This window comes from Loxodonta africana, chromosome 9, assembly GCF_030014295.1.
Source record: "Loxodonta africana isolate mLoxAfr1 chromosome 9, mLoxAfr1.hap2, whole genome shotgun sequence".
Lineage (NCBI taxonomy): Eukaryota > Metazoa > Chordata > Mammalia > Proboscidea > Elephantidae > Loxodonta > Loxodonta africana.
Window position 1 is genome coordinate 84,595,922 of NC_087350.1, and position 19,206 is coordinate 84,615,127.

General features: G+C 40.8%; 1 protein-coding gene across 1 annotated transcript; it reads right to left on the reverse strand.

The window, feature by feature from the left end:
• Window positions 1-5,399: 5,399 nt before the first annotated feature.
• Window positions 5,400-6,350, reverse strand: TMEM215 (transmembrane protein 215). Its single transcript, XM_010587881.3, has one exon. The coding sequence runs from the start codon at window positions 6,102-6,104 to the stop codon at window positions 5,400-5,402; it is 705 nt and encodes a 234-aa protein (XP_010586183.1). The 5' UTR covers window positions 6,105-6,350.
• Between the last annotated feature and the right edge of the window lie 12,856 nt (window positions 6,351-19,206).

Here is a 19,206-nt window from a genome sequence, read left to right on the forward strand (position 1 = left end):
GTAAGGAACTGAAACACACAAAACTCATGGGTAGAGTCTGTTGAATTCCTGAATTTCCAGTTCATTTGTAAAAGTAACTATTAGGTAACGATATATATACATATTAAATATATTATAAAATATATGATGAGGTACTTCAAGGAAATGCTTTTGAAATATTACAAAGTAATTATTATTATTTTTTTTTGTCTATTGATCACTTTGTTTATTGAACATTTATGCCCTTTAAGACTGACACCACTGTAATTTGATATGGAGAAACACCCTCCTGGTATCTTAACTGGGGAAATGTTTCATCGTACTCTTCAAAATACTAGCTCTGGTCCTGACAGGAAGACCTTTTTGAGAAGCATTGTTCTATCTCCCACCCTATGTCTTGCCATTTGCGTGAGTGTAGAGAAAACCTGAACAACAATATGGAGAACTTGATCCTTTTACACATTTCTGCCCCTTCATCCCCACCTGTAAGAAGATAACTTTTCCACTGTAAAGTTTCATCCCTATGGACGTATGTCAAATAATATAGCAGCATTACTGATGATAGAAAAAAAAAAAAATGAAACATACAGAGCCCTCCATAAAACTCAGTATTTGGCTCAAAATAAGGAATGGCGTGATCAACTATGGCATATCACCAAGATAGCATAATACTCAGTCATTAAACGGTAATTAGGAATACTGCATAGAAACATGAAAACATACTTGGGGTATAATTAAAAGAGAAAAGAAAAAACACACGATTATAATATGTAAGCCACATATGCATTTGGAGGAAGCCTGAAGATGATATGCTACAATGGGGAATATGAGGATAACTCAAAAAGTATTGCTACAAAATCATAGAAACCTTTATTAAACAAAAATGTCAAATTGTGAACCTATCGTTTCTTGACATGTCCTCCATCTAGGTCTATACACTTCCGAAGGTGGTGTTTCCATCTCTCTAAACCCTTCCCCGAAGAATTCTGCGCTCTTCAATTTGCATCAAGGATCAAAATGGCAGTTTCGGCATCCTCAAGGGACTCAAAATGTGTTCCTTTTAAATGTTCTTTGAGTTTTGGGAACAAAAAGAAGCCCGAAAGGGCAAGGTCAGGGCTGTAGGGTAGATGGGGTAAGGTTTCCCAACGAAATTCTTTAGGACAGCCCTTGCTACCCTCATGATGGAAAAAAAATTCCTCAGTGCAACTTTCCTGGCCTTTTTCTCACTAATGTAGTTAAAAAAAATTTTTTTTTAATTCCTTCAAAATAACCCCTCACGATCATGCTGTGTCCTTCAAAAAAATTTATCAAGATTACCCATGTGATATCCCAAAAAACAGTCTGCATAACCTTCTGAGTGGTCTTCCCTCTCTTGGTTCATCTTTGATGTTTTCCCAACCTTTCTTAAAATGCTTAATCCATCTAAAAACAAGTTAATGGGGCAGCATTCCTATAAGCTTGTTGCAAAACTTCAGTGATTGGGGGAAATGTCCACTTGAATTTTGTTAAAAATTTCGTATTAGCTCTGACCTCAAAATCATTTTATTCCATGGCACAAAAACTATCCTTTTTTCCTGAAGGCATCCTAATGAGACTAAGACAAGTGTATTACTGAGAGATCTTGTCTGCAGCCATCCGCTGATTACAGAGACATGTTTAAACACATTTTGTTTGGAATAAACCCCGTGCATGTATGAACTGGAACCCTAGTAACGATACTTTTTTGACCTACCCTTGTAGTTCTGTTAGGATGGTGGAATTGTGGATTTTAAAAAATATTTTTATTGCTATAAAATAATTGTAACAACAATAGTGAATTCACCAAATGATGCTGTGGGTGTAGAAAGGAGATATTGATAAATAAGTAAGCACAGGTTGGATCTTACAAAAGGGAAAAACATTTAAAATAATGAAAATTCCTTTCCTACATTTGCCATTATTAAGATCTATATAGCTCAATATTAAGATCTATATAGTATTTAAAACATTTTCAAAGGAACTGGTTAGTGGAGCTTGGAAGAGAGCCTGAACTTAATTATATCTGGATTTGTTTGCCGTGATGATTGCAGTAGGAACTACATTTTAAAACCGTTGTCTAAATATGCTTCAGCTTGGGAATCTTGGCTAAATTCACACTTAGAAATCAAGAAATAGTTTGGAAAAGGACCCACTTGCATAATAAGTAGGAATATAGAGTAAGAGAAATTGAATAGAGAAAATTTCAAAAATAAAATTATTTAAAATCAAGTTGAAATTGCTGTTCAGATTAACAACAAAATAAAGGGAACTGATGCCTGCTTTAAATGTGTATCTGTCTGGGAGCTCTTAAAGCTGCCAGGAACATATCCTCGTGTCTACCATGTTAATACTGACAATTTGCTGAAACTGTTGACTTCAAAGAGCTACACTGTTTTCCTTCAAAGGGCTCAGATGCTTTTCTCTCCTTGTTTTTCTTTTCTTCTACCTCTGTTCAAAAGAAAGACAGTTTTACCTTGAATAGTGTCTAAAAGCGTTGATATGGGGCATCAGGCCACCTTGCTTCATATTAGAAGAGAGTTACTTAATTTGAGATGTTAAGAAAAATCCACACATACGATCACTCATTTTATTCTTTCTGCTCAAAGTTAAGTCTCTCAGCCCAACAGTTGCAAACCATTTTTTTCTAACAGAACAGAATATTCCCGCAAATGCATACTTAGATACCTTAAAGATCTATCTGAAGTAGGTAGATGGAAGGAGAAACCTGAAATAGGTTTTTTCTGAAATAGCACTTGAAAATGATTAAATACCTTATATCCCTAAACTAGTAGTTGACCCTGGATTTGGAAAATTGGAGGGTGTGTGTATATGTGTCTGTGCGTGTGTGTATTATATATATGAAGAAGCTTGAGCTGGTTCCAAAAAATCGGAAAGCAACTTTCCAAACCCCAAACTATACCTGACACTAGGACCACCTCTCTTCGTATCTTGTATAAGATTTGATGAGCCTCTGTGAACATCTCTCTCTGAGGTCTGTCTTCTCACCTCTAAATATTCCCTCAGTGGTGAACACCTTAGAGGAAGTTTTTATTCCTAACAGTTATCCAATAATCTTCGCCTTCATAGAAATATGACTTTCCTCTTTGAAAACGCATTAGAATTGTTAAAAGGTATTGCAATTTCAGGAAACTTTTCTTCCCCCCATCTCAGAACCAAAGTAAATGTATTAGATTACTTGGGGCTATACCAATGTTTAAAATTTTCTTCTAAAAAATATTTTACCCCTAACATCTTCATTCTATTCACAGAAATGTATTTTGGTGAATAAATAATATTTGGTAATAAAACATATCTGCTTTCATACATTTACAAAGTTCTTTTGAGTAGTAGCAAGAATTCAATCCAATTCACAGAAGTGTTATCACAAATTGCACAACTTTGGCATGCATTTTTTGATAATTCATTTCCTGGCAATATATAAAGTGCCTTTGACTTACTGTCAGAGAATATTCAAACTGGAATGAACTATAGAAATAATCTAATGTAGATTAGTCATCCTTCTCCCATTTGATAGAGTAGGAAACTGAGGTGTAAAAAGAGGAAATTTGCCAGGGTCACAGATCTCATTTTCTGACATTTAAGTCCTACTAAGAAAAAGCACACACTTTTGACGTTGATTTTAAATGTTGATCTTTTAAGGGCAGAACAATTTGCTACACTTGCATTCCTTAAGAAAGGATTGTAGAGTTGGACCTGAAATACACAAGAGAGGTATGCCCCAAATTTTTGTCCTTAATTCCCCTTTTCAGAAAATGGAGTTGAAACTATCTTTTAATTTACAGCAATCATTTTCTAAAGAATGCAAAATTATCCTTATCTTCAAGATGAAATCTACCATCATTTCTATGTATCATTCAATATTTCTCTTCAACAGAGATCAAATGGTGTTCTGGCTGATTGCCCTTTTTGTCTAGTTCAGTCAAGCATGTGAAATCGCAAATACTTTTTAGGATACTATTGTGCTGTTTTTTCCTTAATAGCAAAAAAGTAAGGATGAAACAAAGCAGACCACTGTCTTGTAATGTTCATTCATCAGATGAACTTAATCAAATCTAGGCTTTGGTTAAATCTAGTAAGGTCAACTCTTGTTTCATTGGCATTTACAGTCTGTAAGGATGTTGAACAAATGTACAAATAATAACACTACCAAAGGTTTAACCATTGTATTTCATGTAAATTCTGCATAAAGTCCAGGACCACTGTATTGATTTTATGGTCTTCAGATTTTAAATGGCATATAGCCAAAAATAAAGACAAAACAAAACAAAACAAAAACCCCAAACCCATTGCTGTTGAGCTGACTCCTACTCACAGCGACCCTGTAGGACGGACTAGAGCTGCCCCATAGGGTTTTATGGAAGCAGACTGCCACATCTTTCTCTCGAGGAGTGGCTGGTGCATTTGGATCACCGGCCTTTCAGTTAGCAGCCAAGCAGCTTTAACCACGGTGCTGCCAGGGCTCCTTAAACGGCATATAGGAATAGTAATTACCAATCTATGTCTCCCAGAAATGGTAAAGACATTTGTATATTTATAGTCATCATTTTGACTTGATAAAAGCAAGTTCTAATCTACGAAAATAGTTCACTGAGTCATTTTGCACCTGATGAGGAAATTACACACGAATGATAGTAAATGTTAAAAAAAACCCACTTCCAATAAAAACTCAATAAATCAATATAAAGGAAGAGTCTAAGAAGTAATGTAGCCATCTAAAAATGGTTAATTTTTCACATAGCTGGTCACACTTTACTTAATTTGAAATCCCCAGTCTTGACAGAAGATAATGCCATAAACTCAATTACATCATTCGACTGTCTTTAACTCCCTCTCTCTCCAAAAATCATCCCACCTAAGGGATGTAACTATTCTCTCCTGATTTTTTTCTTTCAGCAAATATCAAGTGTGAAAAGCTTCTCACCAGGCAAACATCATTTCATATAATAGAACATTAGATTATTTTTTCTTTTCTTCAGACATAACGTAGCTCAGCATCCCTATAGCTAGCCCCTGTGTGGTTTGATACCTGATAGCTACAGTTCACTCTACATTTATCTTGCTTTCAGCAGGTGCTGGATAACACTTTTTGGGTGATTTTACAAAACGTTCAACATTGTTTAAGTTGTTAAAAAGCTATTGAAATTCCTGCTCCTTTTCCTCCCCACTGCCTGTCCCAGTGTCCCTGGCCCTCTTCATGCTTCCCTAAGATGTGTCCCCAACATGCCTATTTACATAACTTTCAGGCACTGGGGGTTTGCCCACCCATCACATACCAGGTCAATTTTTAACAGTGTAAAGGCTCTTGGAGCAGGGCAGTTTCCTTCCATTAGGAGCTGGGTGTAGTCAGGTTTCTATCCATATACTACCTTTGTATGCAAAGCTTAGACTATAGTCTCCTGGTCCCACCTGCCTTGGCTCTGATTGATGTAACAACAGTATCTGTCATAGGGCCTGTTCTGCTTGTAGGAGCAAACGATGATACTGTCCTGGGGCACAAAGAAGATGCTGTCCTCGGGCTCAGGGCAGTTGGCCTTGTCCCAGGCTGAGCACTTGGCCTCCAAGGCACTGTAGGCACGGGAACTGGCCGAAGGACAGTAGCCATCCAGGTATCTGGACGTCTCCTGACGTGCACTCTGGACCAGGCTCTGGCATTCTCCTTCCTCCGTGGGTGTGGGGGTGGTGATGGAGCTGGCGGTGGCCACCTCGCCCTGCCCCTGCGGGGGAGGCTTCCCCCTGAGGCCTGCCTTTTTAGCCAGCTCATCTGAGCTCCCCTTGCCTGACTCCAGGTCCGAAGGGGTTCTCAGCAGTTCCACCACCTCCTTGTCCTTAGGTTTCCGGAAGCAGGGCAGTTTGCGGACCCAGAGCAGCTCATTCTCAGGCCACTTGGTACACCCCTCTGTTTTCCTGGCCAGGGCAATGGCCGCGATGCCCGGTAGGCAGATGGCCGGCCCAATGGCCAGGAGGGGGATGTTGCCCAGCGTCTCCCCTTTCATCCCAGAGACGGTGAACATGAATCCAAAGACCAGGAAGACACTGACCAGGGCCACCACCAGTCCAGTCCTCGGGTTAATGTCATCGGGTCGCATCTTTCACTCCATCCAGGTGGGGGGCTGCTTGCTGGACAGAGAGCAGCGTTCCTCTCTTCTGTCAGAGGCGAAACCACAGTGGGTTAAAAAACAGAAAGAAAAACAAAACAAAACAAAACAAAAAATCCAAGTCAAATTCCCACCAGCCAACTCGGTTTCTCCCTTTCTATCAGCCTGGGTTTCTGTCTTTCTCTCTCTCTCTCTTTCTCCGTCTTTCAATTTCTCTCCCCACTTTCTGACTAGGGCAACCTCTGTCTTTCTCATATAAACATTCACCGACTGCGGGGGTCACCGTGGTACCTGAGGTTTCCTGCCGTCTCCCGGGCGCAGGGACAGAAGCCCGTCTGAGTCCCCTTAGAAACCCGCACAACAGCTGCCCCTCGGCTCGCTCCCTTGTTTCTGGACGGAAAGCCTGGCTCTCCCCACGATCTCTGCATCCAGAAGGCGGGACGCGGGCGCACGTAGTTCCCAGCAGTGCCCGTCAGTCCCGGGCAGGTGGAGAGGGCACAGCAAGCGCCAGCTGTGCGCGGAGCGGGGCAACGGCCGAGGAAGGACTCAGTCTGGGAAGAGGGAAGGCGGCGCGCGAGCCTGGCCCTGTTACATCACATCCCGAACCAGCTCAGAAAAAAAAAGACTGGCGCGCGGGGGCAGCAGGGGGCCGGACCCTGGGGAGAAGCCGCCGGGGCGGAAGGGGCTGGGCAGGGTCTGTCCAGGGGCGCATCGGACAGCGTGCAGTGGTGGTCTCCTATACCCGGGAGGGCCGAGCAGGGCGCCGGACCCACTCCTGGGCTGGTGGAGAGTCTGGGACGAGAGGCTACCGCTGGAAGAGACCCGGACCCAGGTCGGGTTGCCCGCGGGGCAGCAGTTGGAACGTCCCAACCTGGGCTCCAGGTCCGGTTCGAGGGGCAGAGGTACCAGCTGGAGGTGTCCCTCCTGGGCCCGACCCCTTCTCCGGTTACAATCTGGGAGACTCGCACCGCACAGACAGTGGGTTCCTGGGGCGCTTCCCTCAAGCCCGCGGCTCTCGGGGAGCAGAAGGCTGCATCCCTCGAGGGGCTCCAGCCGTAGACCGCTGTTGGTCGTGGCCCGGCTGGGCGGCAGCTGCGCTCACTAGCGCCTTGGCCGTGGAGCCAGCAGCGCCAGCGGAGTGCACGGACTAGCTAGCGCCCAGGCACAGTTAATTGGCGAAGGGTGGACGTAGGTCTGGCCCAGGCCTTAGGGGAGTCACTAGAGACCCTCTCTCTGGCCTTCTAGCTCCCAACCCAAGAGGGGTGGCCCTGGAGCCCGGATTCCACTCCGCCGCGGCTGTGGCGATAGCCAGGGGGACTGGAACGACGGGGAAGGGCTTCCCGCCCTGAACCTCCACTTCGAGGAGACAGAGGGACCTTGGGCGGCTGAATCAGGCCCACCACCCCGCGATGCAGCGCAGGTTTTGAGTGATTCTCTTCTAATTGGCTGAAGCCGCCTTGGAGAACCCAAGTTTTCCTTCTCCCTCCGCCGTCCCGCAGCAGGCGATGGATTCTTCTGGCCTCAGGGGCAAGACCCTCATCAACCGTGGTTCTTCAACAGGGCTGCACATTTAGGCCAGAGAGGGAATGATGGGGGACTCCACGGTGGGAATACATTCTTTCACATCAAATCACTGCCTTGGTGGAAAGAATTTTTGACAAACCAGCCTTCTCCACTTAAACCAGGTCTGTGTTCTTGGGCAACTTAACCTCTCTGAGAATAGGTTGACTCATCCGTAAACTGTGAATATTAGTACCAAATACATGAGGGCGGGGGGAGCATTGTGAAGATTAAATAAGTGTAAAGTTCCTGGCACAATGGTTGGTACGTGGTCCCTGCTCAAAAAAGGGTTGAAATATATAAATTCATAGCGCGTCTGAATCAATGTCCCCTTGAAGGAGGGAAGGAGGGAAGGAAGGGAGGGAGGGAGGGAGGAAGGAGGGAAGAAGGAAGGGACAGAAGGAAAAGGAAAGAAAACCAAGTTGCTGTCCGGGAATTCAGACTCATGGTGACTCCATGTGTATCAGAGTAGAACTGTGCTCCGCAGAGTTTCCAAACCAAAAAAACCAAGGCTCTTAACCACTATTGCCACCAGTGTTTCCACAGGCATTCCAGAGACTCCTTTTTCCATAGGGTTTTCAAAAGGCAGATTTTTTGGAAGTAGATCGCTAGGCCTTTCTTCCCAGGCACCTCTAGGTGGATTGGAACCTCCAATCTTTTGGTTAGCAGCCAAGCACTTTAACCATTTACACCACCCAGGGAAGCCTAATCAAAAAAAAAAAAAAAAAAAAAAATCAAAAAACGCAGGAGCCAAATCATAAAAGCCCCATCAGGATAAGGATCTTTTATTTTATCTAATATACAATGAAGAAATGAGGCAGTATTTTAAACAGGGATTGCAACAAATATATTCCATTAAAAATTTTTTTATGGTGCTTTAAGTGAAAGTTTACAAATCAAGTCAGTCTCTCATACAAAAATTTATATACACTTTGCTTTATTCTCCTAGTCGCTCTCCCCCTAATGAGAGCATGCTCCTTCTCTCCACCCTGTATTTCTGTGTCCATTCAGTGAGCTTCTGCCGCCCTCTGCCTTCTCATCTCCTCTCCAGACAGGAGATGCCCACATAGTCTCATGTGTCTACTTGAGCCAAGAAGCTCACTCCTCACCAGTATCATTTTCTATCCTATAGTCCAGTCCGATCCCTGTCTGAAGAGTTGGCTTTGGGAATGGTTCCTGTCTTGGGCTAACAGAAGTTCTGGGAACCATGACCTCTGGGGTCCTTCTAATCTCAGTCTGACCATTAAGTCTGGTCTTTTTACAAGAATTTAGGGTCTGCATCCCACTGCTCTCCTGGTCCCTCAGGGGTTCTCTGTTGTGTTCCCTGTCAGGGCAGTCATCGGTTGTAGCTGGGCACCATCTAGTTCTCTGGTCTCAGGCTGATGGGGTTTCCGGTTTATGTGGCCCTTTCTGTCTCTTGGGCTCATAATTACCTTGTGTCTTTGGTGTTCTTCATTGTCCTTTGCTCCAGGTGGGTTGAGATGAATTAGTGCATCTTAGATGACCACAGCCTTCAGTATGGATTACACCTCAACATAAAGAAAACAATAATCCTCACAACTGGACCAATGAGCAACATCATGATAAATGGAGAAAAGATTGAAGTTGTCAAGGATTTCATTTTACTTGGATCCACAATCAACAGCCATGGAAGCAGCAGTCAAGAAATCAAAAGGCATATTGCATTGGGTAAATCTGCTGCAAAGGACCTCTTCAAAGTGTTGAAGAGCAAAGACGTCACCCTGATGACTAAGGTGCGCCTGACCCAAGCCATGGTATTTTCAATCACATCTTATGCATGTGAATGCTGGACAATGAATAAGTAAGACCGAAGTAGTGTTGGCAAAGAATATTGAATATACCATGGACTGCCAAAAGAATGAACAAATCTGTCTTGGAGGAAGTACTGCCAGAATGCTCCTTAGAGGCAAGGATGGCGAAACTGCGTCTTACATACTTTGGACATGTTGTCAGGAGGGATCAGTCCCTGGAGAAGGACATCATGCTTGGCAGAGTACAGGGTCAGCGGAAAAGAGGAAAACCCTCAACAAGGTGGATTGACACAGTGGCTGCAGCAATGAGCTCAAGCATAAGAATGATTGTAAGGATGGCGCAGGACCAGGCAGTGTTTCGTTCGGTTGTGCATAGGGTCGCTATGAGTCAGAAGTGACTCGATAGCACCTAACAACGACAACAACAACCTCTGTGTTAGCTTAGGTAGGTAGTGTGTTTCTAGGAATTCATCCATTTCTTCTAGGTTTTCAAATTTGTTAGAGTAAAATTTTTCAGAGTAATCCGCTTTGATTCTTTTAATTTCTGTTGCGTCTGTTGTAATATCGCCCATCTCATTTCTTATTCAGGTTATTTGCTTCCTCTCCTGTTTTTCTTTTGTCAGTTTGGCTAATGGTTTATCAATTTTGTTAATTTTTTCAAAAAACCAGCTTTCGGTCTTGTTAATTCTTTCAATTGTTTTTCTGTTTCCTGTTTCATTTAGTTCAGCTCTAATTTTTATCATTTGTTTTCTTCTGGTGCCTGAGTGTTTCTTTTGTTGCTCTCTATTTGTTTAAGTTGTAGGGATAATTCTTTTTTTGGCTCCTTTTCTTTTTGTATGTGTGCATTTAATGATATAAATTGACCTCTGAGTACTGCTTTCACTGTGTCCCAAAGGTTCTGATAGAAAGTGTTTTCATTCTCATTGGATTCTATGAATTTCTTTATTCCATTTTTGTTTTCTATAATCCAGTCTTTTTTGGGCAGGGTATTGTTTAGTTTCCAAGCGTTTGATTTTTTCCCCCTGCTTTTTCTGTTATTGTTTTCTACTTTTATGGCCTTATGGTCAGAGAAGATGCTTTGTAATATGTCAATGTCTTAGATTCTGCTAAGGGTTGCTTTATGACCTAATATATGGTCTATTCTAGAGAATGTTCCATGTGTGCTGGAAAAGAAAGTATACTTCGTTGCTGTTGGTGGAGTGTTCTGTATGCCTATGAGGTCAAATTGGTTGATTGTGGCATTTAGATCTTCCGTGTGTTTATTGAGCTTCTTTCTGGATGTCCTGTCCTTCACCGAAAATGGCGTGTTGAAGTCTCCTACTATTATTGCGGAGGTGTCTATCTCACTTTTCAATGCTGATAGAGTTTGCTTTATGTATCTTGCAGCCCTGTCATTGGTGCATAAATATTTAATATGGTTGTATCCTCCTGGTATATTGTCTCTTTAATCATTATGTAGTGTCCTTCCTTATCCTTTCTGATGGATTTAACTTTAAAGTCTATTTTGTCAGAAACTAATATTGCTATTTCTAGCTTTTTAAGGAAGCACCAAATTGATTTCCAAAGTGGTTGTGCCATTTTACATTCCCGCCAGCAGTTCATAAGTGTTCCAGTCTCTCTACAACCTCTCCAACATTTATTATTTTGTGTTTTTTGGATTAATGCTTGCCTTGTTGGGGTGAGATGGTGTCTCATTGTAGTTTTGATTGGCATTTCTCTAATGGCTAATGATCGTGAGCATTTCCTCATGTATCTGTTAGCCACCTGAATGTCTTTTTTGGTGAAGTGTCTGTTCATATCCTTTGCCCATTTTTTAATTGGGCTATTTGTCTTTTTGTTGTTGAGGTTTTACGGTATCTCGTAGATTTTAGAGATTAGACCCTGATTGGATATGTCATTGCCAATTTTTTTTTCCAGTCTGTAAGTTGTCTTTTTACTCTTTTGGTAAAGTCTTTTGATGAGCATAAATGTTTTATTTTTATGGGCTCCCCAGTAATCTAGTTCCTCCTCTGGTGTTTGTGCACCGTTAGTTATGTTTTGTATTCTGTTTATGCCACGTATTAGGGCTCCTAGTGTCGTCTCTATTTTTTCTTCCATGATTTTTATTGTTTTAGATTTTATATTAGGTCTTTGATCCATTCTGAGTTTGTTTTTGTGCATGGTGTGAGGTATGGGTCTTGTTTCATTTTTTTTTGCAGATAGATATCCAGTTATGCCAGCATCATTTGTTAAAGAGACTGTCTTTTCCCCATTTAACTGACTTTGGGCCTTTGTCAAACTTCAGCTGCTCATAGGTGAATGAATTTACGCCTGGATTCTCAATTCTGTTCCATTGGTTTGTGTATCTGTTGTGGTACCAGTACCAGGCTGTTCTGACTACCAAAGAAAAAAAATAGGTTCTAAAATCAGGTAGGGTGAGGCCTCTCACTTTGTTCTTCTTCAGAAATGTTTTACTTATCTGGGGCCTCTTCCCTTTCCATATGAAGTTGGCGATTTTTTTTTTCTCCATTTCGTTAAAAAATGTCATTGGAATTTGGATCTGGATTGAATTGTATCCATAGATCGCTTTGGGTAGAATTAACATTTTCCAATGTTGAGTCTTCCTATCCATGAGCAATGTATGTTTTTCCACTTATGTAGGTCTCTTTTGGTTTCTTGCAGTAGCATCTTGTAGTTTTTTTTTTTTTATAGGTCTTTTACATCTCTAGGTAGATTTATGCCTAAGTATTTTATCTTCTTGGGAGTTACTGTAAATGGTATTGATTTGATTTCCTCTTCAAAGTTCTCTTTGTTGGTGTAGAGGGAGCCAACTGATTTTTGTATGTTTATCTGTATCCCGATAGTTTGCTGAAATTTTCTACTAGTTCCAGTAGTTTTCTTGTGCGTTCTTTGGGGTTTTCTCTGTATAAGATGATATCATCTGCAAATAGGGGTAGTTTTACTTCTTCTTTACCAATTTCGGTGCCCTTTATTTCTTTTACTTGGCTTATTACTCTGGCTGTGACGTCCAGCACAATGTTGAATAAGAGTGGTGATAAAGGGCATCCTTGTCTGGTTCCCGTTCTCAAGGAGAATGCTTTCAAACTCTTTCCATTTAGGACAATGTTGGCTGTTGGCTTTGTATAAATACCTTGTATTTTGTTGAGGAATTTTCCTTTTATTCCTATTTTGCTGAGGTTTTTATCAAGAAGGGTGTTGGACTTTGTCAAATGCGTTTTCTGCACCAATTGATAAGATCATATGGTCCTTACCTTTTATTTATGTGATGGATTAGATTGATTGTTTTTCTAATGTTGAAATATCCCTGGATATTTGGTATGAATCCAACTTGTTCATAGTGAATTACTTTTTTGTATCTTGTTGAATTTTATTGGCTAGGATTTTGTTGAGGATTTTTGCATCTAAGTTCAAGAGGGGTGTAGGTCTGTAATTTTCTTTTTTTTTTTGTGGTGTCTTTACCTGTTTTGGTATCAGGGATATGCCGCATCATAGGATGAGTTCGGGAGCGTTCGATCCTTTTCTATGCTCTGAAATACCTTTAGTAGTACTGGTGTTAACTCTTCTCTGAAAGTTTGGTAGCGTTCTCCAGTGAAGCCGTCAGGGCCGAGGCTTTTTTTGTTGGGAGTTTTTTTAAATTAGCTCTTCAATCTCTTCTTTTGTTGTAGGATTATTTAGTTGTTCTACCTCTGTTTGTGTTAGTTTAGGTATGTAGTGTATTTCTGGAAATTTTTCCATTTCTTCTGGGTTTTCAAATTTGTTGGTATACAGTTTTTCATAGTATCCTGTTATGATTCTTTTAATTTCAGTTGGGTCTGTTGTGATATGGTTCATCTCATATGTTATTCGTGTTTTGTCAGTTTGGCCAATGGTTTATCAATATTGTTGATCTTTTCAAAGAACCAGCTTTTAGTCTTCTTAACTCTTTGAATTGTTTTTCTATTCTCTATTTCATTTATTTCTTCTCTAATTTTTTATTATTTCCTTTCTTCTGGTGCCCAAGGGCTCCTTTTGCTGCTCTTTTTCTATTTGCTCGAGTTGTAGGGTTAATGTTTTTGGCCCTTTCTTCTTTATGGGTGTGTGCATTAATTGCTGTAAATTGACCTCTGAACACTGCTTTTGCTGTGTCTCAAAGGTTCTGGTAGGATGTGTTTTCATTCTCAGTTGATTCTCTAAATTTCTTCATTCCATCCTTGATTTCTTCTATAATCTAGTAGTTTTTGAGCAAGGTATTGTTCAGTTTCTATGTACTTTTTTTTTTTTCCTTTGCTTTTTCTGGTATTGATTTCTACTTTTATGGCTTTATGGTCAGAAAAGATACTTTGTAATATTTTGATGATTTGGATTCTGTCAAGGCTTGCTTTGTGGCCTTATATGTGTTATATTCTGGAGAATGTTTCATTTGTGTTGAAAAAAGTATACCGGGCTGCTGTTGGGTGGAGTGTGCTGTATATGTTATGAGATCAAGCTGGTTGATTGTGGCATTTAGATCTTCTGTGTCTTGATTAAGCTTCTTTCTGGATGTTCTGTCCTTCACTGAAAGTGGTGTGTTAAAGTCTCCTACTATTATTGTGGGGCTGTCTATTTCTCTTTTCCATGCTGTTAGAATTTGTTTTATGTATTTTGGAGCCCTGTCATTGGGTGCATAAATATTTATTATGGTTATGTCCTCCTGGTATATTGATGCTTTAATCGGTATATAGTGTCCTTCCTTATCCTTTGTGGTGGATTTTGCTTTAAAGTCTATTTTGTCAGAGATTAATATTGCCACTCCTGCTCTTTTTTAATTGCTGTTTGCTTGATATATGTTTTTCCATTCTTTGTGTTTTCGTTTGTTTGTGTCTTTGATTCTAAGATGTGTCTCTTGTAGGCAGCATATAGAAGGATTGTGTTTTTTTAATCCATTCTGCCACTCTCCGTCTCTTTATTGGTGCATTTAGTCTATTTATATTCAGTACAATTATTGATAGGTATGATTTTAGTGCTTTCATTTTGATGTGTTTTTTTTTTTTATGTGTGTGTGTAGTTGACAGCTTCTTTGTTCCACTTAATTTTCTGTGCTGAGTTGTTTTTCTTTACGTATTTTCTTTTCATCTTTTTTATTGTTGTCGACTTTTTATTTGCTGAGTCTTCATGTTTTTTTCTTTTGATGTGTGGGTTTGTTAGTTTTATTTGTGGTTGCCTTAATATTTACCTCTATTTTTCTATGTTTAAACCAATCTTTTATTTCTTTATATCACCTTGACTTCCTCTCCATGTGAAAGTTCTATTACTACATTATTTAGCCCCTCTTTTTTGTTTTAATGTTGTCATCTTTTACATATTGATGTTGCTGTTTCCCTATTTTCAGTGTTTTAGCTTTGGTTTATTTTTGTGACTTCCCTATTTGGATTGATATCTGGTTGTTCTGTCCTGTGTTCTAGTCTTGGGTTGTTACCTGATGTTATTGATTTTCTAACTGGAGTACTCCCTTTAGTATTTCTTGTAATTTGGGGTTGGTTTTTACAAATTCCCTTAACTTCTGTTTATCTGGAAATGCCCTAATTTTGCCATCATATTTGAGAGACAGTTTTGCAAGATATATAATTCTTAGTTGGCAATTTTTTTCTGTTCAAGGGTTTATATATGTCACCCCATTGCCTTCTTGCCTGCATGGTTTCTCCTGTGTAGTCTGAGCTTAGTCTTATTGACTCTTCTTTGTAGATGCCTTTTTATTTATCCCTAGCTTCTCTTAAAATTCTCTGTTTATCTTTGGTTTTGGCAAGTTTGATTATAATATGTCTTGGTGACTTTCTTTTGGGACCTACCGTGTGTGGGGTTCAATGAGCTTCTTTGATAGACACCTTCTCGTCTTCCATGATATCTGGGAAGATTCTGCCAGCAAATTTTCAACAATTCTCTTCATATTCTCTGTTATTTCTCCCTGTTCTGGTACTCCGTAAGTTATTCCTCTTGATAGATTCCCACATAATTCTTAGGGTTTCTTCATTTTGAAAAAAATCTTTTATCTGATTTTTCCTCAAATAAATTGGTGTCAAGTACTTTACCTTCAGTCTCACTAATTCTGACTTCCATTGCCTCAATTCTACTATTGAGTTGTCTAATTCTGAAATTTTATTGTTAATCTTTTGGATTACTGTTTGCTGTCTCTCTATGGATTCTTGCAGCCTGTCAAGTTTGTTATTATGCTCTTGTATAACCTTCTTACGTTCCTCAGTTGCTTTGTCTGTGTGTTCCTTGGCTTGGTCTGTATTTTGACTGATCTTCCTGATCTCTCTCTTTTTTTTTTTTTTTTAAATTTTTATTGTGGTTTAAGTGAAAGTTCCTTCCTGATCTCTTGAAGAGCTCTGTATATTAATCTTTTGAATTCTACTTCTGGTAATTCTAAGAGTTTATCTTCCTCCAGGAGATTTCTTTGTTCTTTGTTCTTTGTTTTTGGTTGCTCGCTGAAGCCATAATGGCCTGCCTCTTTATGTGATTTGATATAGACTGTTGTTTCCGAGCCATCAATAAGTTCTTACATTTATTTATTTTATGTTTGCTTACTGTGTCCTAGCTTCTTGTTTTGTTTTGTTTTGGTATGCCCAAATAGGCTGGTTGTGTGAGCTAGTTTGATTATTGGTGCCTTTGAAGCTCTAATGTCCTGTCACCACGTGGTTAGAGCTGTTACTAGGTTTGTTAGCCCAGGAGTCCATTTACTTTTCTTGTCTGAATTCAGATTAGGTGTCTAGGCCATTGGTCATCAAGTGGTTGGTGCATGCTCTCTACTACAGTCCTAGACAGGCAGGGCTACATAGGGATGATTAGAGTAGGCACAGGTATCTGGCTGCAGTAGGTGGTTATGTGCTGAGCAAGGTAGGGGACTGACGGTTGCCCCTGAGTGTCTGGGTGGAAGGCGTGTCCCTGTCCCTAGAGCATGTAGGTGGGTGGGTTTTGTAGCCAAACTTTGGGCACCCAATGTTGCTGGCTGTAAGGACTGGGAGGCACCACTTATTCTCAGACCCTTTTCATGGGTGGCTAGGTGGAGGAGGTGGAGCCAGCAGTTCTCAGGCCCCTGATGTGGGTAGGCAAGGACCCTGCTTAATGGGCAGGGTGGTGTCAAACGTCATGAATCTGCCACTCCCCTTTAGCTGTTGTAGTTGAAAATAGGCTTCAGGTATATACTTTGTTATACTATGCTAATGAGGGCCTATCCTGTTGAAATGGGCCACACAGGTCTAGGCCGGGTGAAAGGCATTCAAAGTCCATGGATCCCTTATGCCTGTGCCTAGGCAAAGGGGCTGTGTCTGCCCTAAGTTGCTGGCTTAGGGGAGGTGGCAGGTTATTTTTTTCCTGTTTGTTAATTTATTCCATCTCCAAAGCCAGGAGAATGGCTCAGGGTGCGTGAGGGTCCCACTTCCAGCCTGGGGGCATGGCAATTGCTGAAGCCAACTGGACTGGAGCAGAGTGGGGAAGGGGCGGATAAATGGGAGAGAGGTATTTCCCAGAGGGGGAAGTGTTTTTTTGATCCCGAGTGGTAGGTAGGTTAGATGCTTGCACTTAACTTTTGCAGACTCAGGGTTGCTTCTCCCTGGATTTGGAGGCTTGTATAGACTCTCTGCCGCTTGGTTTCTTCCAGTGTGAAAAATGCATCCTGAGCACTACTGCTTGCCTCAGCCCACCCGTGCCAGCTGATTCAGCCTGCAGGGTGCCGGCTAGGTCAGGTTTGGCAAATCTTCACTGCTTCTGAACTGCCTCTCCCTCCCCTGCTATTCAGCTTGACTCCTCAACTTTGTCTTTGATGTTCAGGGCTCCTAAATTGTCACATATAATTGATTCACTTTTATTTTTTTCAGGTCTTTATTGTAAGAGAGCCCACAGGAAGCATATGACTACTCTGCTGTCTTGGCTCTACCTCACAATGCTTGATTCCTTGACGGCTGCTTCCATGGGTGTTGATTGTGGATTCCAGTAAAATGAAATCCTTGACAACTTCAATCTTTTCTCCATTTGTCATGATGTTCCTCATTAGTCCACTTGTGAGGGTTTTTGATTTCTTTATGTTGAGGTGTAATCCATACCGAAGGCTGTGTTCTTGGATCTTCATTAGTAAGTGCTTCAAGTCTTCCTCACTTTTAGCAAGCAAGGTTGTGTCATCTGCATATCGTAGGCTGTTAATGAGCCTTCCTCCAATGCTAATGCCACGGTCTTCTTCATATAGCCCAGCTTCTTGTATAATTTGCTCAGCATAGAGATTGAATAAGTACGGTGAAAGGATACAACCCTGATACACAGTGTTCGTGACTTTAAACCACGCAGTATCCCCTTGTTCTGTTTCAAAGACTGCCTCTAGTTCTATGTACAGGTTCCTCATGAGCACAATTAAGGGTTCTGGAATTTCCATTCTTCACAATGTTATCCATAATTTATGATCCACACTGTCGAATGCCTTTGCATAGTCAATAAAACATAGGTAAGGATCTTTCTGGTATTCTCTGCTTCAGCCAGCCAGGATCCATCCAACATCAGCAATGATATCCCTTCTTCCACGTCCTCTTCTGAATCTGGCTTGAATGTCTGGTAGTTCCCTCGTGGTGTATTCCTGCAATAGCTTTTGAATGATCTTCAGCAAAATTTTACTTGTGTGTGATATTAATGATATTGTCCAACAATTTCCACATTGGGTTGTACCACCTTTCTTTGGAATGGCACAGATATGGATCTCTTCCAGTCAGTTGGCCAGGTAGCTGTCTTCCAAATTTCTTGGCATAGACAAATGAGCACCTCCACCTCTGTATCTGTTTTGTTGAAACATCTCAATTGGTATTCTGTCAATTACTGGAGCCTCGTTTTTCAGCAATACCTTCAGTGCAGCTTGGACTTCTTCCTTCAGTACCACTGGTTCTTGATTGTATGCTGCCTCCTGAAATGGTTGAATGTTGACCAGTTCTTTTTGGTACAGTGACTCTCTATATTCCTTCAATCTTCTTTTGATAATTCCTGTGTTGTTTAATATTTTCCCCGTAGAAGCCTTCATATTGCAACTCGAGGCTTGAATTGTTTCTTCAGTTCTTTCAGCTTGAGAAATGCTGAGTGTGTTCTTCCATTTTGGTTTTCCAACTTCAGGTCTTTGCACATTTCATTATAATACTTTACTTTGTTTTCTCCAGCCACCACTCGAAATCCCTTTGAAATGTTCAGCTTTTATGTCATCATTTCTTCCTTTTGCTTTAATTATTCCAATTCAAAAACAAGCTTCAAAGTCTCTTCTGACTTCTGTTTTGGCCTTTTCTTTCTTTCCCGTCTTTTCAATGATCTCTTGCTTTTTTCATGTATGAAGTCCTTGATGTCATTCCACAACTTGTTTTGTCTTTGGTCTTTAGTGTTCAACGCATCAAATCTACTCTTGAGATGGTCTCTAAATTCAGGTGGAATATACTCAAGGTCGTGCTTTGCATTATATAGGCTTGTTTTAATTTTCTTCAGCTTTAACTTGAACTTGCATATGAGCAATTGATGGTCTGTTCCAAAGTCAGCCCCTGGCCTTGTTCTGACTAATGATACTTAGCTTTTCCATCATCTCTTTCCACAGAAGTAGTCGATTTGATTCCTGTGTATTCCATCTCTTGAGGTCTATGTGTAAAGCTGCCGTTGATGTTGTTACAAAATTCTATCATGTGATCTCTGGCATAGTTTCTATTGCCAATGCCTTATTTTCCAACTACAGATTCTTCTTCTTCTTTGTCTCCAAATTTCTCATTCCAATCACCAGTAATTATCAATGC